Below are 25,045 nucleotides of genomic sequence, written 5' to 3'. Positions count from 1 at the left end.
TGGGCCTGCAGTGTGATTCTTTACAGAGAAATCATTTAATAGAGAATAAAATGGAGCCAATATGTAAAAGTTATACTGGAGAGAACCTTTGGATGTTTCTCTTTGAGACTTTGCTGTTTGCTGTAATAATGGTTTCTGTTCTTGCTTTCACTCAGGAAAAGTCCAAGAGTCCCAGCAGCAACGGGTTGCGCTAAAGCTTTAAATAATCAGCATGCACACATGCAACAAGAATAAGAAAAAGACAAAAGAAACCCAGCCCCATCCTCTGTTGTATCACTTTGTGCAGACAAGCGGTGTTTTGGGGATAGTCTCAGTCTTCACCAGCAGCAAATTTGATCAGAAATTCATAGGAACCTTTGTTATTCAAGAATAAGTAAATCCAGTAGCATACAGAGTTAAGCTCCTAGCAAGACCCTGCATTTATCCTTTATTCCGTGGGGCCCTGTTAAAGCCATCCCTAGGTCAGCAGCCCCTGCCTGTACTATTAGTAACTGTAAGTGACCATCAGGAATCTGTAGACCAAAATATCCTGGACTCCAGGTATATCTGTGTTTATCTGCATTACCTGGTGGACTTGGAAAAGATACAATCCAGAAGAACATATTTGGGAGCCAGCCAGCAATATTCATGCTAATAACTTACTGACTTGCTTTCATTATGAATACCCAGGAAAGGCCAGGAGGGGGGCTATTCTGTCAGACTCACTGGGAATCAAATATATAGCCTTTATATTCAGAGGCTGGAAACTTGTAGCTGGGACAATGGAAGATGCACAGTCAAGACTAAAGCTGATGAAATATTATTCTCTGGCAGCAGAAACAGCAGCAGGAGAAACATGCTTCCAGAAGTTCTAATTGGGCCGGCATAGGGTTCACCCTTGAGAAGAATACAAATAAAAACATAGCCAGGCAGATATATCCTTAGTGGTTCAACAGATTCAAGTGGACTTGTTTTTTGGTTTATTTTTGTTTCTGGTTTTTGTTCCTGCTAGTTCTAGTATCTAATTGCTCCTGATCTGCTCTTGGTCATCTGCAAGGGACTCTTTCAGTTTGCTGCCTTATACCTGGCTACTTCAGTGTTACCTGACTCCTGATCTGTGCCTAGCTCCAGCCTTACAAGTTCTTGGCCTAGCCCACCCAGGTACACTGCCAGTACAGGCTTTGATTACTCTCTAGGACTGACCTTGATAATGAGCTTTATATATTATACTTTGAGTGTGATATTGTTTTAACTTTATTTTACTGTTTCAATAATGACTAAGTGCCAAAAAGGTGCCCAAACTGACTAGATGGCCACTGGAGGGTTAAAGGCATGAACCACCCACCCCACCCCTTAATTCCCTAGTGGTCACTGACGCCTTCCCACCCCTCTAAGAGGTAACAGTACATACCAGCCTCTATGACAGCATCAGATTTAATGGCCATTCCTCTTAGAGCAGCAAGCAGGTCCCTGGAGTAGCCTAGTGGTCGGTGCAGTGGACCGTAGAGAAGGGGACCCAGGCCTGCATCCCACTCTAACTGGTACACTTGTGGTGGAAACTGGTGGGATGCAGGTAAAGCTTATATTAGAGGCTTTTTGATATAAAAGGGGGCACAGGAGAAAAAGCAGAGGAAATTAAAGAGGGCTGCTTTGATAGAAGATGTTGAGTCCTTATAGGCCACTCATAAGCTCAAGGGTTGCCAGCTAATCCTCTCTCAAAAGCAGGCCAAGCATAGGGAGCTCAATCTATTGGACACTCAATATATTGAATATTTGTTACAATGCACTAAAGCCTGCTATATGGATCATGGCAATAAAAGAAAAAAGTGTAGTAATAGATGGATCAGCCATCTGGAATCCTCCTTGGGAGCTCACATTACCACCAATTCAGGTATTGCAGAGGCTTTTAGAGCCCGCTATGCGTGGCTGAAGCTGCCTCGACTGCAGAGGAGATAGAGCAATACTTAGCACCCCTGTGACTTCCTTGGTTGTCCATAGAAGAGCAGGAATGGATGGGATGGGACATTCAGCTCTCGGAAGTAGAGAGGGCGGATCAAGAGTATGGCTTCCAGGAAGACCCTGGGGGAAGATGGGTTTCCTTTGGAATTTTACAAGGCCCTACATCCTCAGGTGCCTCCAGTGCTCATTGGCTCATTGGAGCCTTTAATGCTGTGTTGCAAGACAACCAACTTCTTAGCTCCATTTATAAGACCCAAGTGGTTGTGCTGTTGTAGCCAGGCAAGTCACCAACCCCGTGCTCTGACTACAGACCCACTGCATTGCTTAACATTGACATGAAGATCTTTGCTAAAGCTCTGACTACCTGGCTCAAGACGCTCTTGCCCAAATTAATTTGGGCAGATCAAACAGGGTTTGCTAATAGCAGGCTCCTGAAAGACAATGGCCATAGGGCTTTTGACTTGATCGATTTTGTGCAGCAGCATAACATTCTAGCTGCTTGTGTTGCTGTAGATGTCAAAAAGGCCTTCAATAAGGTGGAATGGCCCTTTTTGTTCAAGTCCTGGAGAGAGTGGGCCTGGGAAGGGCATATGGATGGTGGATGCAAGCACTTTATCTTTGGCCTAGCAGCAGGATAATGGTCAATGGTATGTGGTCAGAGGAAATTATTTTGCATAGGGGGTGCACCAGGGTTGCCCCATGTCCCCCCTTGCTGTTCACCCTTGCGGTAGAGCCTTTGGCTCTCCAGTATCACTTAAACTCAAAAAATCCTCTCAAGCAGCCCTTAACCAAGTCTGCACCTCTGGGCGATGGAGCATGGCAGTATTAGCTCTCCAGGTCCTCACTCTCTTTGAGGTCTTAGTGAGAGATACCCTATCCATCACCATGGCGTGATCAGAGATGAGGATTGAAGCTATACACTGATTCAGCTGGGCTTTCAACCCAGACAAGTAATCTAGTTTTGAATAGGAATGGGATTGGGCTGACTGATGCGTGTAATCTCTAGTGCCCTGATTAAAGTGTCTCCACATATCAAGTAAACTCTGCTCATCCATCCCAACTAGCAAATCTTTTCCCTCTGTAATGTCAGAAGCCAAAGCAGGGCCAGATATTTCTAAAGCCTCTAAACAACAATTCATATTGCCATGTATGATATAGGTGCCTACTAAATGAGGCATAACTTGTTGAAATAACGACTGAAAGAAATGTGATTTATGACCAGTAGGAGCATAAATATTGAATAGCGAGAGCTCAGTCTCATCAATTCTACCAGTGACCCAGACCCATCAATCCTCCCGATCACTCTGCATGTCATAGAGCACAAAGGGGGTGGATTTTTAAAATTAAAATGATCACCCCTCTCTTCTTGGATTCTGCAGAGGCACAGTCCAGCTGTCCCCAACTTCCCACCAACAGTTTCGCAGCTTCAGCCTCAGTCAGTTTGGCTTCTTGTAGCAATGCTACATCTATTTTGGCCCCTAAGGTGATTTACAGTTTGGATCAGGATATGCCAGAATTTCCCTCTGAGTTTTAATGCAGAGTGGGGGGTATTGAGGGTCCCCAGTCTTAGTGAGTATAGTCTGGCATGGTTCTGAGTGGTTTACATGGTGAATTTTCATAAAGATTTAGGGTCAGATTCTATGTATGGCGCCTAAAAAATGTAGAGCCTAGATTTAGGCGTGGTATTTAGAATATGTTTAGGCGGAAATCCTAGTGCCTAAAACAATGTGCGTCCCTTTAGGCCAACAAAAATGTGACTTAAATCCTTGTGCGGAGATTTACATGTACTGGCCCATATTCTATAACTGCAGGAGTAAATTTTGGAATGCTCACAAAATGCCCATTTCCCGGATTTTTTGCGTGTTGGTACAGAATGAAGCCTAAGTGCACCTAACTTAGGCCCCAGAATTTAGGCCTGCTAAAATGCAACTGTCTAATAATCTCTAATGCTTCTGTTTGAGGAATATTAGTAGTTACCCCCGGATTCTGTATAGTGCGCCTAAAGATTGGCACTGAAATCGGCATGGATTCTATAACAATATGCATAATTTAACAAGTTTAACAAGCTAATAAGCATTAATAACAGCACTTAAGCAATAATGAGCACTAATTGGCACTGATTAGAATTTAGGTGCGCAATTTGCTAAGCATATTCTGTAAGAAAGTGTGCTGATCTAACGTGCACAGGCAAAAAGGGGTATGGTTATGGGCATTTCATGGGTGTTCCAACATTTACGCGCCTAGTTATAGAATGTGGCTTAGTGCACCTAAATCTATGCACATGAATTTACACCAAGTTTTTGTTGGTGTAAATGGATGCGTGTAGATTTAGGCGCTGAAATATAAACTAAGCGCATTCTATAATCGGCGCCTAAATCTAGGAACTGGTTCTAGAATACGCTTAGTTTTTTAGGCGCCATATATAGAATCTCCTCTATAGTGGCTTTACATCCAAAGTCACTAGAAAAATGTCCATGTCTGTCAATACAATATCCTGCAAGGTATTAATAATATGAGTGGAGACCCATGTGTACGAAGGAATCAGAGGGATTAGCAGTCTAAGAACACAAGTTTGATGAATTACTATCTATTGTATTATATAAAATAAATTTACTTTGGAGAGGAGGGGATATTGATAGATTGTTATTGCAGGCAAAGCAGAGATTCTTTATATATATATATATATATATATATATATATATATATATATTATTTATAGCATTTATACCCCGCTCTTTCCCGCTCGATAACAGGTTCAGTGCGGCTTACAAGTTATGGTACAAAGTATCACAGAGATAAAACAAAGTATGGTACATATATATATATATATATATATATATATATATATATATATATATATATATATATAATATGATGCTGTGGTGCCAAAAGGTCTTAATCAAGAATCAGACCTGTGTTTTTGTAGCTACCAAAAAGAACAGGTTTTAAAAAAAAAAAAAATAATGACCACATAATCAGCATATCCTTTATAGTCTGTGGATCATATATTTATTTTGTAATGATTTAAAAAACATTTGGTGATTTTTTTTATTGTTTTAGTGATAATCATGGGACCCTTTTACTAAAGGGCGGTAGGGCTACCACCGCATTGGTGTGCGGTAAATCGGGGCTACCACCAGGCTACCGCACAAGCCCAACAGTAGTCCCAGCCTCTGCCGCATGCCAACTCCGGCGCTAGAAAATGCATTTTTATTTTCTAGCACCAGGGGTTATCAGGCAGTCCCACACGCTGCCCGGTTAGGCGGTAAAGGTTCCCCTGGGAAATGGCTGCATGGCTACTGGTTCACTTAAACTGAGGGCCATTTCCCTTAAAAAAAAAAAAAAAGACTTTTACCCACTACGGTAAAAGGTGGTCTCTGTGCATGGCAAATCCATCTGCTGATGCTACTGCGGGCCCCTTTTACTGCAGCTTGGTAAAAAGGGACCTATTTGTTTGCTTCTATTTTAAATGCATATTTGATTATTATGATTAATTTTATATTTATATGGGGGTCGTTTTACTAAGCTGTGGCAAAAAGTGACCTGCGGCAGTGCTAGTGCATCTTTTGGGCATGTGCCGGGCCAGTTTTTACCGTGTCCTGGAAAAAGGGCCTTTTTTTAAGGGGCCAGAAAATTGATGTGCAGCAAAATAAAAACCAGTGCACATCCATCTTTGGCCTGAGACCTTACCGCCACCCATTGACTTAGCAGTAAGGTCTCTTGTACTTCCCAGGTGGTAGGCATGCAACGCATCCCATCTCCTAGCTCTTAGAGAACATGTCCGTTCTCTTGAGGCTAGAGTAGCAGACTTGGTGGAGCTGAGGGAGACAGAGAGGTACATAGAGGAGACCTACAGGGATGTTGTAGAGAGGTCCCACCTCCAGTCTAGTAGCCCTTGTGCTACCTTGGAGGAGGGAGGTCTCCTAGAAGGAGAGCATCACCCTGGTGAAGTAGGAAGTACTCCTGTAGCCAGGACCTGCCCACCAGGGGATGTACTATCCTCTCGCACTGAGGATATGTCTCCAAGTGCTGCCCGGGAGGGAAAGGTTAGGACAGCTGTTGTAGTTGGTGATTCGATCATTAGGCATATAGATAGCTGGGTGGCTGGTGGACGTGAGGATCGCCTGGTGACTTGCCTGCCTGGTGCGAAGGTGGCGGACCTCACGCGTCACCTAGATAAGATTTTAGATAGTGCTGGGGAGGAGTCTGCTGTCTTTGTACATGTGGGTACCAATGACATAGGAAAATGTGGGAGAGAGGTTCTGGAAGCCAAATTTAGGCTCTTAGGTAGAAAGCTCAAATCCAGATCCTCTAGGGTAGCATTTTCTGAAATGCTACCTGTTCCACGTGCAGGGCCCAAGAGACAGGCAGAGCTCCAGAGTCTCAATGCGTGGATGAGACGATGGTGCAGGGAGGAGGGTTTTAGATTTGTTAGGAACTGGGCAACATTCTGGGGAAAGGGGAGCCTATTCCGAAAGGATGGGCTCCACCTTAACCAGGGTGGGACCAGGCTGCTGGCGTCGGCATTTAAAAAGGAGATAGAGCAGCTTTTAAACTAGAAATGGGGGGAAGGCCGACAGTCGCTCAAAAGCGCATGGTTCGGGAAAAGGTATCTTGCAAAGATACCTCACAAACAGGGAAGATAGGGTTTCTGGATAGTGAGGTTACACAACAGACTGTGGTAGGCCAGGTGCCCTTAAATACAACTAAAGATCAGACAAAAGATGTCAAATCAATAGTGTCAGGTACTAAGCATCATGCAAATAAGAACAACAAACATACTCTGAAATGTCTATATGCAAATGCTAGGAGTCTAAGAAATAAGATGGGAGAGTTGGAATATATTGCACTAAATGAAAAATTGGATATAATAGGCATTACTGAGACCTGGTGGAAGGAGGATAACCAGTGGGACACTGTCATACCGGGGTACAAAGTATATCGTAATGATAGGGTGGACCGGACTGGTGGAGGGGTAGCATTGTATATTAACGAGAGCCTTGACTCAGATAGATTACAAATTCAGCAGGACACAAATCACACCTTTGAATCACTGTGGGTTGAAATTCCATGTATAAAAGGGAAAAAAATGGTGATAGGAGTGTACTACCGTCCGCCTCGCCAGGATGAGCAGGTAGATACAGAAATGATAAAAGAAATCAGAGACGCGAACAAAATGGGCAATGTGATAATAATGGGTGACTTCAATTATCCAGATATAGACTGGGTAAATGTAACATCGGGACACGCTACAGAGATACAATTCCTTGATGAAATCAAGGACAGCTTTATGGAGCAACTGGTGCAGGAGCCGACGAGAGAAGGAAAAATTCTAGACTTGGTCCTTAGTGGAGCGCATGATCTGGTGAGGGACGTTATGGTACTGGGGCCGCTTGATAACAGTGACCATAATATGATCAGTTTTGACATCGACCTTGAAGTAACTGTACACAGAAAGTCAAATACATTAGCGTTTAACTTTAAAAAAGGAGACTATGATAAAATGAGAAGAACGGTAAAAAAAAAACTTAGGGGGGCAACTGAGAGAGTAAAAACTGTACAACAGGCGTGGACGCTGTTCAAAATACCATCCTGGAGGCCCAGGCCATACATATTCCGCAAATTAGAAAAGAAAGACGGAAGTCCAAAAGACACCCGGCCTGGTTGAAAAGTGAGGTGAAGGAAGCTATTAGGGCTAAAAGAAACGCCTTCAGAAAATGGAAGAAGGAACCGTCTGAAAATAACAAGAAACAGCATAAGGAGTGTCAAAGCAAATGCAAGGCGCAGATTAAGAAGGCCAAGAGGGAGTATGAAAAAAAGATAGCATTAGAGGCAAAAAAAACATAGTAAAAATTTTTTTCGGTATATTAAAAGCAGGAAGCCGGCAAAAGAATCGGTTGGGCCGCTGGATGACCGAGGGGTAAAAGGGGCGATCAAGGAAGACAAAGACGTAGCGGAGAGACTGAATGAATTCTTTGCTTCGGTCTTCACCGAGGAAGATTTGGGTGGGATACCGGTGTCGGAAATGGTATTTCAAGCGGACGAGTCGGAGAAACTTACTGACTTCACGGTAAACCTGGAGGACGTAATGGGGCAGTTCGGCAAACTGAAGAGTAGCAAATCTCCTGGACCGGATGGTATTCATCCTAGAGTACTGATAGAACTGAAAAACGAGCTTGCGGAGCTACTGCTAGTGATATGCAACTTATCCTTAAAATCGAGCGTGGTACCGGAAGATTGGAGGGTGGCCAATGTAACGCCCATTTTTAAAAAAGGCTCCAGGGGAGATCCGGGAAATTATAGACCGGTGAGTCTGACGTCGGTGCCTGGGAAAATGGTAGAGGCTATTATTAAAAACAAAATTACAGAGCACATCCGAGGACATGGATTACTGAGACCAAGTCAGCATGGCTTTTGTGGGGAAATCTTGCCTGACCAATTTACTTCAATTCTTTGAAGGAGTGAACAAACATGTGGACAAAGGGGAGTCGGTTGATATTGTGTATCTGGATTTTCAAAAGGCGTTTGACAAGGTACCTCATGAAAGGCTACAGAGGAAATTGGAGGGTCATGGGATAGGAGGAAATGTCCTATTGTGGATTAAAAACTGGTTGAAGGATAGGAAACAGAGAGTGGGGTTAAATGGGCAGTATTCACAATGGAGAAGGGTAGTTAGTGGGGTTCCTCAGGGGTCCGTGCTAGGACCGCTGCTTTTTAATATATTTATAAATGATTTTGAGATGGGAGTAACTAGCGAGGTAATTAAATTTGCTGATGACACAAAGTTATTCAAAGTCGTTAAATCACGACAGGATTGTGAAAAATTACAAGAGGACCTTACGAGACTGGGAGACTGGGCGGCTAAATGGCAGATGATGTTTAATGTGAGCAAGTGCAAGGTGATGCATGTGGGAAAAAAGAACCCGAATTATAGCTACGTCATGCAAGGTTCCACGTTAGGAGTTACGGACCAAGAAAGGGATCTGGGTGTCGTCGTCGATAACACACTGAAACCTTCGGCTCAGTGTGCTGCTGCGGCTAAGAAAGCGAATAGAATGTTGGGTATTATTAGGAAAGGTATGGAAAACAGGTGTGAGGATGTTATAATGCCGTTGTATCGCTCCATGGTGCGACCGCACCTTGAGTATTGTGTTCAATTCTGGTCGCCGCATCTCAAGAAAGATATAGTAGAATTGGAAAAGGTGCAGCGAAGGGCGACTAAAATGACAGCGGGGATGGGACGACTTCCCTATGAAGAAAGACTAAGGAGGCTAGGGCTATACAGCTTGGAGAAGAGACGGCTGAGGGGAGACATGATAGAGGTATATAAAATAATGAGTGGAGTGGAACAGGTGGATGTGAAGCTTCTGTTCACGCTTTCCAAAAATACTAGGACTAGGGGGCATGCGATGAAACTACAGTGTAGTAAATTTCAAACAAATCGGAGAAAATTTTTCTTCACCCAAAGTGTAATTAAACTCTGGAATTCATTGCCGGAGAAAGTGGTGAAGGCGGTTAGCTTAGCGGAGTTTAAAAAGGGGTTGGACGGTTTCCTAAAGGACAAGTCCATAAACCGCTACTAAACGGACTTGGAAAAATCCAAAATTCCAGGAATAACATGTATAGAATGTTTGTACGTTTGGGAAGCTTGCCAGGTGCCCTTGGCCTGGATTGGCCGCTGTCGTGGACAGGATGCTGGGCTCGATGGACCCTTGGTCTTTTCCCAGTATGGCATTACTTATGTACTTATGCTGTTTACCGCCAGGTAAGTGCCATGTGATAGAAAATAGAAAATATTTTCTACTGTGTATTTTCGGCACACGCCAAATTCAGAATTATAACCCAGGGTACGCAGTAGCTGGGTGGTAATGCCGATTTGGCATGCGCTGGGTGTGTTTAGGCCCTTACGCACCTTTGTAAAAGGGCCCCATGGTTATTATCTGCTGGAATGCATAATTTTTTCTGACATTTTTAGCATTTTTACACCAGTTATCCAGCATTTTTTGTTGATAAATATCGATTTTAGGTCAGCAGAGCCAGCTGCATCTAGTTTTACTTTCGCTTCTGAATTTTGAATGGTTTGTTATTTTTTAAATGTAGTGCTACTAATTTTTCTTTTATACCTATGTGTTTTTTTTATATGAGTCACTCTGCCTGCACTGATACACTTATGCTTGCACTCTACACCTGTTTGTGATTATGAAAATATATATTGACTGATGCATTCACTCTAACCACAGTTTGTTGTGATAATTTTAAGTTGTTATGCATTATTTATTCACACATTTATGTAACTTGCTAAATAGTTTTTTTATCTATGTAACAATTTTGACTGCATAATTTTACACTTTGTATTATATGTTTTGCTTTTAACTTCTGTGTTTTATTATTATGACTGTTGCTATTATTTATAATGTATTTGTATGTTTTTAATTCATTTAAATGTCTGTACTGTAGCTTTACACCTGACTCAGCCTTTGGGCAAAATGTGGCCACATCAGGTGCTTGTTTTAATAAACTGCATTTGTTTGGGGTTTTTTAATTGCTGTTCTGCTCTATGTTTTGCTGCAAAGCACATCTTACACATGTAAATGTTTGTTGTACACATGAGTTCAATTGTGAAATTTTATCATATTACACGCACTTATAAGTAGACTGCAGGTAGGCATTTCCATGGATGTAGCTAGAACAAAGCATATATGTTTTCAAAAGCCTGCACATAAATACAAACCCTTTCCCCAATCTCATTCTTGGAAATGCTTCCATATAATCTGAGTAAAGTTATGTGTTTACAGTTTGTATATTTTATGGTTTATTGTGATTTATTGAATCGCCTTTCCTTAACAAAGTGATATACAATAACAGTAAAATGAAATGAGCAGAAAAGAATGCCAACACATTAAGGATAGGAAAGAAAGAGGTAATAAAGGAGAGAGAATGAATTTGTATGAATTAAATTTTACATCCATATTGGGCTTGGAGTTTTATTTTTTTTAACACTTCTTTTGTGCATAAATCACTGCTTTATTTGCAGAAATGCCTTTGAAAAAAATGTACCACCATATGCAATTTCTGTTGCAAGGACACTTGCATTTCTTTCCAGATTGAGTACTAAGAACTGATAATTAGAGTTCCCGACATCTTGAAATTAGATTAAAATGTACTGTTATAAAATGTCCACTTATTCATCATTTGGATTTAATTTCTTTGCTATCTTTTAGTTGGCCAGCAATATTTAATAGTGATGCTGTTAATAAACTGTAATATATATGTATCAGTTTCACATTTATTAATTTTTCTACAGGTATATCTATATTCCCATGGGAGGATCTCAGAGTGGATGGCATGGCATGTTATTTTCCACAGCAATCACTTTTGCTTTTGTGAGCTACTGGCATGGTGGGCATGGCTACCTTTGGTACTGGGCAGCATTAAACTGGATTGGAGTAATTGTGGAATATGGGATCAAGAGACTACTTTCTATTTCAGTTATACAAGATAAAATTGTAAGTAAAATCATGTTTCAAATTGCGTGCTATGAAAAATCAGCAAATAGTTTTGTAATTATTTGCAGTGAACAGTGAGGTTGTTGTGGCTCACTGAGGGGTCCTTTTACAAAGCCGCGGTAAAAAGTGGCCTGCGGTAGTGTGGGTGCATCCTTTTGGCACGTGCCGGGAAATGGGCGTGCACAAAAATTAAAACTAGCACACACCTATTTACGACCTGAGCCCTTACCGCCAGCCATTGACCTAACAGTAAGGGCTCATGCGCTACCCACGTGGTAACCGTGCAGCGTGCGCCAATGTGGTCACACTGCCAATTATCGCCAGGAGCACTCCCACAATAAAATATTTTCTACCACGGGATTCGGCATGCACCAAACTCAGAATTACCTCCGGGCGCACGCACTACCCCAGTAGTAGTACCAATTTGGCATGCACTACCCACACATTAGCCCTCTCGCTGCTTTGTAAAGGGGCCCCTGAGAGAATTCTTGCCAGCTGAAGGAGGTGTGATTAAGGGCAGACATAATTGAATGCAGTGAGGATATATATTTAAAACTATAATGAACCTTACTATGTGCTCTTTCATATACTGGTGCCATAATTGATAGAGATACATCCATACCATTGATGTAGTTTACCATTGGTGTAGTTTAGCTGCTTACTTTTTTTTTTTGGGAGGGGGGGGTGTTGCAAAGGATAAGGAAGTCATACTGGCAGTGAAGGGAGGGGGATCAATTCAGCATTACTACCTTCAACATTTGGGAAGGCGCCACTCCCCCATGCCTTTCCAAAGTACACCTATGCCCCTAGTTAGAAAAGATGTGGAAATTATTAGCAACAATTAATTTTATGAAAAGATGTCTTCAATATAAAGTGCGATGATTATCCTAGTTAAACTGCATTCTTACTTAGGGGCCCTTTTACTAAGCCACATAAGTGTCTACGTGTGCCCAATGTGCGCCAAAATGGAGTTACCACCAAGCTACTGCGTAGCTCTTGTGGTAATTTCATTTTTGGTGTGCGTCCAATACGCACGTCCAAAAAACAATTTTTTTTTTTCGGATGCGCGTGTCAGACGTGCGCCAAGTGGCACAAAACCCACACCCACACTACCACAAGCCATTTTTCAGCGCACCTTAGTAAAAGAACCCCTTAATGAAGTGATCAAATGCTTGACTGCCTGTCCTAGTAGTTGTTCAGTAAAACAGCTCATTCACATTTCTGGTGTGTTAAATGTCTAGTAGAACGGTTTTATTGAGGAATGTAACTAGAAACACTTCCGAGGTGGTGATGTAGTTTGCACCTGCTTTGGTAGCCTGCTTCTTGCAAAGGGGTAAGGGTAGTCCAGTTCTTACATAAACGGTACCTGCTGCTTTAAGTGGGGAAAAAGCAGGGAAAAAATCAGCAAATTAGTTCACCAAAAAATAAAATAAAGAGTGCTGGTAGATAGGAGGTGGCAACTGAATGCTGTGACGGTCTTGGCCACTAGTACAACATTGCCACTGCCAATGTCCTCTCTAGCCATAGAGATGGGACCTTCCCCGAAGCTGGGGATATTGCCAACACATTTCTGGGCCCTTCCTTATAAATCAGACACTGAGGACTGCCTTTGACTACGCTAATTTTTTACTGAGTCCAAATATAAATCAACAAACAAAAGATATTCTGCCACATATACTGATGTCTATCAGCTTTGGGAGTGCTTCTGACAACTTTAAAAAAATACTCTTATCCAGGTCTGCTACAGGACACAATTCCAGGCCTGGTTTTCCATCTTGCAGAGCTTTTATCTTTATGGGACTTTCCTGTTATCTGTCCCTTCCCCCTATTTACTTACAACATTTACTGAACAGCTATTTGTAACCCTACAATTATCAGACTCCCATATGCATTTAGATTCCTTCCTTTTTTCCCCCACATTCAGGAGGACAAACACGCACCACCAGTCTGGAACTCATCGTTAATCTTGTCGTGCAAGGATTGTATTGGCTATCAAAGCCATGATTGAATTCAGTCATGCTTGGGACACATAAGAGGACAGTGGTAGGAACCAGGGTTGGAGGTTGTGGTATTGCAGTTAACTAATGTGTCACTACTTTACGAGCAAAGACAAAGAAAGAATGATAAGAAGAAAACAAGGCATGGAATGAAAAAGCGCAATCTAGTGGCTTTGCTGGTATGCATTGGCTGTGTGGGGAACCAACAGCTTACAGAACCATAGAAAACAATTGTGTTGACACCAGCATATCGATGGTGACCAAATATCCATTAAGGCCTCTGAGAGATAGTTGGCCAGATGTTAGGGCAACAACATTGCTAGTTTTTCTAGCAGTTACGATTAATGGTAAGACATGCAGGGGTGGCAGGCCTTGGCTGTTGTATTAAATATAAGAACTTGTATGTTCATCCACCAAGGCTGGAAGAAAACAAAAACGGACTTTTAAAATAGGTGATATTTTATATGTAGCCAAGCTGGAATTTATTCTTAACAGTATAGACCAGAAAAATGGAGCAGACTGGTTTATTGCAGTTGGTATTTACCTGACGACATCTGCTGCATTACTATGGGGGGGGGTCTTTTATTTATTTATTACATTTGTACCCCCGCGCTTTCCCGCTCATCGCAGGTTCAATGCGGCTTACATAGTAACAAGAGAATACAATCTGTAGTATCAGAATCAACAAAGGAGGTATATGATGGGACAAATGAACAAGGAGTAAATGGGATAGATCAGGTGTGAGAGAAAGGATAGGGATAAGTAAGGAGGCGGGGCAATAAAGGAGAAGTTGGGACGAGCATGGAGGGTAAGAAGGTTGGTAGGAGATGTTTTCTGAGTCATTGTTATTAATGGTTAGTTGAACCGGTAAATAGATGTATTGCTTATGTTTGCTTATGGTATGTCAAGTCATTCGGGTAAACCTGTAGATGGGCACGCTAGCGTTTTTAACATGCACTAAAAATAGGTGCACACTAAATGCTAGAGACACCTGTATATTCCTGTGGGCATCTCTAGCGTTTAGAGTGCTCCTGTTTTTAGTGTGTGCTAAAAACGCTAGTGCGCCTTAGAAAAGGACCCCCCCCCCCCCTCAGTAACTAAACAATGAAAGAAGCACCACTTGCAGGTTACCCAAGTACTCGCATTAGGAAGATTCATCGTAGGCAAATGGTAAACATTTTTGGATTCTCCTGAAAATTAACACAAATGGTTGCCACAGTAGCAGAATACAAAAGGGCTTTAATTAGTCAAAATTACTACGGTTATATATGTTAAGAATCAATATAGAGGTGGCACGATAGCTGATTAAAATGAAGTCTCTATCTGCTTGTGAATTGCTTTTAAGTTTTTGCACTCCTGCCAAGTTTCTGGTGAAGTACATATCTGAATCTAAAGCTCAGATCATTGTTTTCTTGCAGTGTTAACACAGCAGTTAACACTTTTATTTATTTATTTATTTATATTACATTTGTACCCCGCGCTTTCCCACTCATGGCAGGCTCAATGCGGCTTACATGGGGCAATGGAAGGTTAAGTGACTTGCCCAGAGTCACAAGGAGCTGCCTGTGCCTGAAGTGGGAATCGAACTCAGTTCCTCAGTTCCCCAGGACCAAAGTCCACCACCCTAACCACTAGGCCACTCCTCCACTTGTAGTCTGTATTGTATCGGAGAGAAAACATTTGCATTGCTGAGTCATAAAAAAGGAGCTGAAATCTAGGAGCAATAGCTATAATGTTAAATATATCTTTAACTGGATATTCACCAAGATATATGGACATCTTGGTGCAGCTGAATATAGAATCTTAAAGCTTTCCAAAATTATTTGCAGAGATTTTGTAGGCCTGCTATATTTGTGGCCAAGATATATAGATACAGTTAGCTGGATAGCAGCTGAATATTCATTGAACATATGAACAATTCATTGATTGTCTGGACCCAACCACCGATGAATATCCAGTAGACCGATTCTGGACAAACTTTGCCATACTTACTGAAGATACCATTTCCCAAGCGATCAACAGGTTCGCCAAGTCCAACTGCAAACTGGACATATGCCCCAATAACCTAATAAAATCCGCCCCTCATGAAAGCAATCCACCTAAGGCAGTGCCCCACCAGATCACAAGGGGGAGTGTCGGGGGCATGTTAAGGGTGGGAGCTGGGACACTTGAACGCTTTTCTGCCATAATGTAACAAAACAAAACCATCCAGGACTAAAACTAAGATGTTTTGAGCTACACCTGTTTTTATAATGAATAAAGCACAAAAGGGTGCCCTAAATGGCCAGATGACCACTGGAGGGAATAAAGGATGACCTCCTCTTACTCCCCCAGTGGTCACTAACCCCCTCCCACCCCCCAAAAATGTGATTAAAAACATTACTTACCAGTCTGTATGCCAGCCTCAGATGTTATGCTCGGTTCCGTTAGAGCTGCATGCAGGTCCCTGGAGTAGTCTAATGGTGGGAGCAGTGAACTGCAGACAGACGACCCATGCCCATACCTCCCCCTACGTGTTACACTTGTGGTGGAAACTGTGAGCCCTCCAAAACTCACCAGAAATCCACTGTACCACTGTACTCGCATATAGGTGCCCCCTTCGCCCATAAGGGCTAATGTATTGGTGTACAGTTGGGGGTAGTGGGTTTTGGGTGACTCAGCAGACAAGATAAGGGAACAACAGTGAGATGTATACAGGGCCGTGCCTAGGGTCTCTAGTGCCCCCCTGCAGACTATCAGTTGGCGCCCTCCCCCCCTCCGTCTAGCAGAGCAGGAACAGAAGGGCGCAGGGAAGTAAGCCAGACCTCAGGAAAAAATAGCACTGTATGTATCCCTCATTGATAAGTCTCTGACTCTAAAGTTTAGCAATTTCATTAAAGCAAAATGTATTTTCATAACACTTCAAAGATTTCCAACTCAAAATAGGAATGCTAATTCAAAATGTGAGCAAAGTCCTCTGTTTCCAAAGATTCTTTTTCTAATCTCCTTTGCACCAAAGGATATAATTCAGATCAAACATTTATCTCTGATCAACTATCTCAGATCAAATATTTATTTCAGATCAAATATTAAGGTTTCCTTGCTTACAGTCACTTAAATCTACCTAGCCTTTATATAGCTTATAGGATTTAAACACTCTTAAACTGAAATTCACCCTTTTCTATTCTTCATAAACTTCAAGTAATCCTGAAATATTCAGATCCTTTTCTCACTAGAGATACCTCAAACTTCAATCTCCACCAACTTGTTTTCATTCATATTTTCTCATTTACCACATAATCAGGCACTCTTTTATAATTTCAATCAACACACATAGGAACTCACAGCTGCATGTCTCTCTTGGCCAAACCGACGGTCAGTTGCTGTCTCACTCTGTTCCCTTCTGGGCAGATTGCTAACAGAAGCTGATCATCCAATCAGTGAGCTCTATTTGAATGCAGATTAACATACAGACACTGTAATGGGAAGTTTTAGTCAAAAACACTAGATAAACCCTTTGTTTTTGGATAAAACTTCACACTTTTGATCAGAGCCATGATCTAACATTAAGGCTGTAAACATTTCCATCATTTTTTTATCCTTAAATATGCAAATGAGAACTTCCCAAAAACGGACTAATTTGCATATGATTTAAACAAATCTGAGCATATGACAACCAACTACAGACTCCCAGCACCTGAATTCTGCAATTAGATTTAATGCAAATACTTTTAAAACTTATTTTTAGCACTTTTAAAATTTCAGGTTCTCTTTAATTTGAATGCTGTTCAAGCTCTGAAGCTCACCCTGAGTGTGGAGTTATCCCCAAACCAAAGCATATATAGCAATCTGGTTGCATTTTCTCAAATAACTTAGAGCCTGCCTACCTCAGTGAATTCTGCTGCGTTGCTTTCACTTCCGGGATCGCAACTTCAGGTGAAAGATTTTTGCAAGTGAGCGGAAGGCAGGGACGGCAGGGCAGCGGCGCCCCTCGAAGGCGGGTGCCCCCCTGCCTTGCTTACCCCGCTTACCGCATCTGCACGGCCCTGGATGTATAACTGGGAGCGTTTACTTGAAGTCCACTGCAGTGCCCCTTAGGGTGCCCAATTGCTTTCCTGAGATGTCTGGGCGACCAGTCTACTAAAAATGCTGGCTGCTTCTACATCCCAATGGCTTGATTTTGTGCGTCCAAAGCACAAAACCTTGTTTGAAACAGTATTTTCGGGGGGGGGGGGGGGAGATAGATGTTTTTCTTTTTTGAAAATGACTTTCTTTCCTATTCAGATTTTGGACGTTTTGTGTAAAAAGTCCAGAGTCAGACTTAGACATCATATTGAAAATGCCCCTCCATGTAACTTGTGCATGTGCTTTGAAAATACGCCTCCTTGTAACCTATGGAACTTTGTAAGTCTAAGTACTTTGAAAATGAACCCCCTAGTTGCTAATAACTGGGGTTAACAGTAAAACAACCCATCTTAACAGTAGCCCGTGTTGATAACTATACTTCTTAATGTGTTTTGCAAAATAAATCAAGTAATATGAGATGAAAAACAAAACAGACACACAAAAAATAAATAAACAGAGCATTCTTCATTTTGATAAGTAGGACATCATTTTGATAAGTGATGACAACTGACAATTCCAACATAGCGCTCCCTCTCTCCAAACAGTTGTGCGAGGTAAAGGTGTGGACCAAAGTCTACTACAAGTTTAAATATATGAGGGGAAGAGAAAATCCAGGAGTGCAGTACAGAAAAAAAAGTGGACTCCCCTTTGCTGCCGACAATTAAAAAAAACAGTTTAGGCAAAATCAGATGAGAATAAGGACTTGCATAAGAGTATAGCATGGAAGAAAAGCAGACTGAGCAGCAAGAAAGCAGCTGCTGTGGTGGAATATTTTTTGGATCACATTTTTTTTTCAGTTCTGCCCTTCTGACTTTTCTCTTCCCCTGATATGTTTAAACTTGTAGTGGACCTTGGTCTACACCTTCAGCTACTGCTGAAATGCCAATCTCAAGAGAACTGTGCATTGGGTCAGGCAGTAGTTTATGAACTTTTCAGTGGTGAATTGTTGACTCGTACCTCCACAGGCTGCATTCTGGAAGCTCTGACGTGACATTGAAAGCTGACCCTCAACGTTGCGATTCCGTACTAACGTTGCTGATTTCCTTCTGCTTGTCAACAGAGAAGATGAAGTTGCTTGCCTTTAACAGGTTCTCAGTAGACAGTAAGATAAATCAGACACATAAACATCCTTCATTGCAGGAAGTCTACTCCTAAGCTCTAGTATGAGACTAAGGAATCGGAAGGCAGCTGCTATGCCTGAGTAAATGTTCAAAAACAGTTTAAAATGGTTTTGGACAAGTTCTTGAGAAAAAGTCAATAGATTGTTGTTTAAGATAGAGCTGGGAAAAGCCACTGTTTATCCCTGGGGGCTAAGTAGCTTAGAATCTAACTACTGTTTGGGATTCTGCCAGGTATTTGTGAACTGGATTAGCCAGGACCCTGGGCTTTATGGACCTTTGATCTGACCCAGTATGGCAATTCTATTGTTGTTATGTTTGGAAACTAGCGCATGTTTAGAAAGACATTTTGGTCATTGTGTGATGTATGTGTCTACAGAGAACCCCCATTATAGATGAGCAACCTCACTATACTGCTGAGCTGCCTGGAAAATTAATTTTAAAATATTTTATTTACATTTTACCACGTTTGCCTTGACATACTATTTTAAAGGCATAGCTTTTCTCTATGTAGGCAACTACTAGAACACATTTTTTCTTTATACTTTGCTTGAAGTGAATTATTTGAAAGATATACTCGTTAACATCCTTTCCCACCCTGTGTTGTAGATGTTGTCACATTTAATTATTCCTTATTTTCTTGTACTAAAGAAAACAAGAATGCAACTCATGTTCTAGCTTTTTCCTTGCACAGTAATTTGTGCTTTGCTCAGTAAGTTTCTGGTGATATGTCTAAATGTAGTCATCAAGAAAGAAGAAGAGAACTACGTTTTTGAGGGTGAAGCAAAATTCAATAATGTGTTTACCAACAGTCATAAATGTCTGATGGTTGCAGCTTATTTCATCCAGTGGCTCTCATTAAATCATTTTGATATTCTTGCACTAGAATGTTTTGTTCTTGCTACATGAACATTAGTTCTGACTTGCCATTGAAAAACAGCATCTACCCTGCAGCACTAAGCTAAGAGTCCTTTTGGGTTTCTGTAAAGTACAATAAATACAATATACAGATCCTAGGTTCTCAAGGCGTTGTTTTTGTGACATGATTTCAATTCTGTACCGTGCACTTTGTAGTGTAATGTGACATCTGAGATCGGAGGATCAAACATTTTTGATTGAGCAACCATTATAACAGGTACTTCCTGTACCTGTATGAACACAAATGGCTTGGATACCAAGGAAACTTAGGAATAGCCTAAAAATAGGTTTACTGTAAATCTGCTTTTGTTTCTAAACAAATTAAAAATGTTTTTCTATCTCAAGGGTCCTGTACTAAGCTGCCATTATCTTGTGGCCATTAAAAAAAATTACCATGTGAGTTTCAAGTTTATTAGGATTTGATATACCGCTTCACAATATACAAATATATATCAGAAACAGAAAGGAACTACAAATCTCATAGGATAGAGGAGAAAGGGGAGAGAGGGGTGCAAGGCTAGTTCGCTTCCCTGTGGTCAACAACTAGCGGGCCTACCCACAACTAGTCATGACCTTAACGCGGCAGTGAATAAATACGTTTTAAGGTCCTGTAAATTTTCCAAAGGAGCTTTCCGAGTGAAGAGACAAGGGTAGTGCATTCCAAAGGGAGGGGCCAATCACGCTGAAAACGCAAGAGCGGATGAAGTTATAGCACACAGTACGGAGTGAAGGGATGATGAGTGTATTTGCTGACAAAGAGTGAAGGATTCTCACTGTCACTTAGGAGGTCATGGGAGTGGGACAGGTAGGGGAGTGTCAACACCCATTTTGTAGGCAGTAAGGGCTCATATGGTATTCCTGAGCTAACCAGTTAGTATGTGCTAACTGTTTTGCAGAGGAACGCCCCATATCTGCCCCCTGAAATGCCCCCTCAAAAAAAAAAATATATATATTTTAGTGCACAGTTACCATGCACCCATTTGACAGTTTCTACAAGACACCTGAGCGCATCCCTCAATATGCCATTTTGGTAATAAACTTGTTTATTGATGACTTACAGTTAAACAAGTTGTGAATAATTCAAACAAACTGTCGAAATATACAAATGCAATGGAAAAGGAGTTAGAAACCATTAACAAATACAAAGTGAGCCACCAAATTTTCTTGTTCTATAAAATATCTCCTTTTTCCCCCTACCCAAACCACCCGCAAACCACTATGTCCCAGCTAGAAAAGCGGGGCGGAGATAAATCCAACAGAGATGAACAATAGTGAAATGTTAAAACAGAACTTCCAAACTGCATGCTTATCCCAGTCCCCTCCCACCCTCCCTACCTTCCACACAAACAAACATACCCGCACACACAAAAAACCTCAGTACACCATTTTAAGTTGCGTTAGGTACACACTAGCACTTTATGCAGCCTAGTAAAACCCCTCAGTTTATTGGAGGCCTAGACTTCTTAATGGTTAGAGTCAGAAAGCTGCCAAGCTACAGTCCCAGGAGGGAGATTTTAGACTAGTCCTGGATTTTTGACAACCCTATCATTGGGTTTTATCAGATGTGTAACACTGATTTCAATGGGTAGAATCAAGGACTACAAATAGCACATTGAAGTAGGATGTAAGTTGAAAAACAGGACTGACTGAAAACTCGCCCTCCTGAAGCAGCTCTAGAGTAGTGTCTCTGGTAGAATCTAGAGATGTCAAGGGTGGACTGCCCCAAAGAATATGATTTATGGGTGATGTTTCTGAGAGATAAATTTGCAAAGTTTTATATGTGAGCAAAACTTCACAGATGGAAGAAAATGATGTTTAGCTTTCTTTTGTGCTTGTGAAAGAATGTAGATGGAGTTCAGGCAGTGTTAGGATAGTTTTCAAAGGAATTTCCCTGATAACTTAATAGTGAACTGGGGGCTCCTTTTACTAAGTGGTGGTAAGTCCAATGCAGACTTACCGCTTGCTATACAGGAAGTACCGCCGGACTACCACAGTAGCCCGGTGGTACGTCCGACCCCTAGCTACAAAATTTTATTTATTTTTGTAGCACCAGAGTGTACCGGTTAGTGTATCTGGATTTGAAAAAGGTTTGAACAAATTCCTGGAGGAAAAGTCCATAGTCTGCTATTGAAACAGACATGGGAAGCAACTGCTTGCCCTGGGATTTGTAGTATAGAGTGTTCCCACAATATGGGTTTCTGTCAGGTACTTGTGACCTGGCTTGGCCACTGTTTGGAAAACATGGTACTGGAATAAATGGACCATTGGTCTAACCCAGTATGGGTACTCTTATGTTATTATGCTCTCTGGATGGCCCTGACAGGATATTCACCTCTTCTGTCTTTGTCAACTTTGACAAATAGGCTTTGATGTCCAAGAGTGGTCAGAGTATGCATGTGGGAACAGTTCTCATGCATACCAGAAATCTGGCCAGTATGGTAGGGTGACAGGAAGGAAACCATAAACTCAAGCAAACCTACCTTGAATCCCCTTTTGAAGCTTGCAAATGAACACTCAGGAGAGTGGCAAAAGGTTTTGTGGTCCGATTAAAATAGAACTTACTCTCCTGAATGGAAGGTATTACATTTGTCACAAATTCAATGTAGCACATCTCTCGGTGAATACTACTACTACTTGACATTTCTAAAGCGCTACTAGGGTTACGCAGCGCTGTACAGTTTAACATAGAAGGACAGTCCCTGCTCAAAGGAGCTTACAATCTAAAGGACAAATGTACAGTCAGTCAAATAGGGGCAGTCTAGATTTCCTGAAAGGTATAAAGGTTAGGTGCCGAAAGCAACATTGAAGAGGTGGGCTTTGAGCAAGGATTTGAAGATGGGTAGGGAGGGGGCTTGGCGTAAGGGCTCAGGAAGTTTATTCCAAGCATAGGGTGAGGCGAGGCAGAATGAGCGGAGCCTGGAGTTGGCAGTGGTGGAGAAGGGTACTGAGAGGAGGGATTTGTCCTGTGAGCGGAGGTCAACGTAGCACATCTCTCGGTGAATACCATCTCCTAAGGGTAGGAGCCTGGTGATGGCAACTTCGTGTTATGGGAATATTTCCCATCAGCAGTGAGTAGAGCACTTGGGATAGAATGGAGAATAAATGGACAAAAGTACAGAAAGATCTGTGAGACAGCCGAGTCTGGAATGGAAGTCTACCTTTCAGTTTGATGACAATCCAAAACATGCAGCCATAGTATGTAGTATATACAGTGAAGTGGCTAAGTAACAAGAGAAAAAATGTCCTCTAAGTGGCCCAGTCAGAGCACCAACATCAATCCAGTCCTGCAGTCTGGTTTTCACAATATCCACAATGAATATACATAACTCCTAGATTCTATATAGAGTGACAGAAATAGTGCATGCAAATCCAGTCATATTCTGGATTTGTGCGTGCAATTTACTTAACAAAATCAGTACTGATAATTGCCACTTAAAACAATTATTGATACTAATTGGCATTAATTAGAATTTACACGCATCTAGGTGTATTCTGTAAAGTGGTGCACGTAAACTCTAATGCGTGCTTCCAAAAAGGGGGTATGGCCATGGGCGGACTGTGGGCATTCCGAAAATCTACGCATGCAGTTATAGAATCCACCTGCTCCACACCTAACTTAGGCACTGGTATTTATACCAAGTTTTACTTGGTGTAAATGGACATACCTAGAGTTATGCACAGGCATGGCCACTAGGGATATTCTTTAAATTGGCTAAGTGTATTCTATAAACTGCGCCTAAATCTAGGTGCGGTTTACAGAATATGCCTAGGCGGAAATATTTTTGGCACCAATTTTTCAAGCGCCATATATAGAATGTACTCCAAAATGTATTTGCATACAGTGGAGTTAGTGCATTCATTTGCATCTCTTGCATATTCAGTATCGATATCTACTTTGTTTTATTACGGGATTTTAAGTAGATATACTACCAAGATTACAAACCCAGAAAAATGCATTGTGGAAACATAAAAAAGGAAAGGGCAAAACACACATTATAATGTATCTCATCCACAACATGGGAAGATAAAGCCCAGAAAAAAAGTATAAAGAAAAAATTCTAATAATTTCAGTGGGCAAAAAGATTATTTTTTAACTTTCTTTTTGTATTTAAACTTTTAACTTTTTTTCCCCTCACACTATCTACACATGAAACAAAGCGGAAACCATATATCAAACATAATGTTCAAGAAGAAATTTCTCCAGTTGAATAGGTACTAGAAAAAAAATATTGATTCCCTTCAAACATTACCAAACACTTACAGACAGATTTCAGAGAAAAATATATCACCCAGGGCTGAGACTTGGGATCTCGGCTCATAAAGTGCCTTCCTACAAAAGTTTGCTTGGCCATGTCAGGAAACATTAGTCTTCTGGCTACAAAAAAAGAGTATTGTTATTAGCAAAAAAAAGTTTCAAGGTAGTTACTTTTCTTCAACTATGATTGTAAAGAAACTAATAAAGTACTACCATCCTAATCCTACAAAAATCGCTAAAAAATACGCACGCAAATTTGAGCATTCACCCAATTTGCATGTGCATTTTAATTGAATAATGAACTAATTAGTGCCAATAATTAACATGCTCACATAAAGTTAGGTGCAAGTCGGAAAACGGGGCGCAGAAATGGGAGGGCCATGGACGGATTGGGGGTGTGACCTTTAGTTATGCATGTAATTATAGAATAAGAGGGCACTGCACCTAAATATAGGCATTTGCACCACATTTCGTTGGTTCAAATGGCCGTTTCTAAATGTAGGCACAATCCATGGGCTTAAACACTGTTCTATAACCTCGCCTAACTGTAGGCGTGGTTCATAGAATATCGCTGGTGCTTTATTTCAGCGCTAAATTTTTAGGCGTCATTTATAGACCTTCTCCCACACATGTTGAAATATTATCTGAAGGCAGTTCTAGAAATCCAGACAAAACCAAGCTTGTAACAGATGTACTATGGTCCAAACCACCCTCGTCAGTCCGCGCAGACTTTAGTCCCTCTAGGCAAAGTAATAGATATTAAGAACAGTTAAAGTATTCTGCATGAGAGTAAGAAAGCCCCTATTTAAATATGTCTTTAAAAGTTCTAGAGGAGGGTAAATAGGTAACTGGAACATTAAATCCGATTTCTAGACCTAAAAACATTTTCCATGGGTTTCCAACTGATTATGGATCTGACGAATGTCTTTATATATTCAAAGTAGCTACAGACAGAATAATAAGAGTCTCTGCCTGCATTTTAAAAAAAGCATTAATCCAAATTAGACAATTTCTATGTTGCTCAGACAATTCCGCAACAGTTTCTTCAATGAATTTACAGAAATGCGTTAACTCCTTGGAGTCCCGGTTCATACATCCTTTATAGTAACTTTCTTATCTTGTAAAGCACTCTCGCCTACTGCTTTATTCAAAGGAGTTGGCAAGTTGAACCATGGCTGGTAGAGGCACAATATTAGAGGACTCTACCAC

At 41.3% G+C, this 25,045-nt stretch overlaps 1 protein-coding gene across 3 annotated transcripts in view; it reads left to right on the top strand.

The window, feature by feature from the left end:
- The window catches only part of HHAT (hedgehog acyltransferase), a 354,392-nt gene that overhangs the window by 219,125 nt on the left and 110,222 nt on the right, over nucleotides 1-25,045 (top strand). For all 3 annotated transcript variants that reach the window (XM_030196099.1, XM_030196097.1, XM_030196098.1), the window contains one exon: nucleotides 11,243-11,444. In XM_030196099.1, the coding sequence (XP_030051959.1) occupies nucleotides 11,243-11,444 (202 nt within the window). The remainder of the gene's footprint in view (nucleotides 1-11,242; nucleotides 11,445-25,045) is intronic.

The sequence above is a fragment of the Microcaecilia unicolor genome, chromosome 3 (assembly GCF_901765095.1).
Source record: "Microcaecilia unicolor chromosome 3, aMicUni1.1, whole genome shotgun sequence".
Taxonomy (NCBI): Eukaryota; Metazoa; Chordata; class Amphibia; order Gymnophiona; family Siphonopidae; genus Microcaecilia; species Microcaecilia unicolor.
The sequence above is the reverse complement of the archived record's forward strand: the minus strand, read 5'-3'. Positions and strand labels throughout refer to the sequence as shown.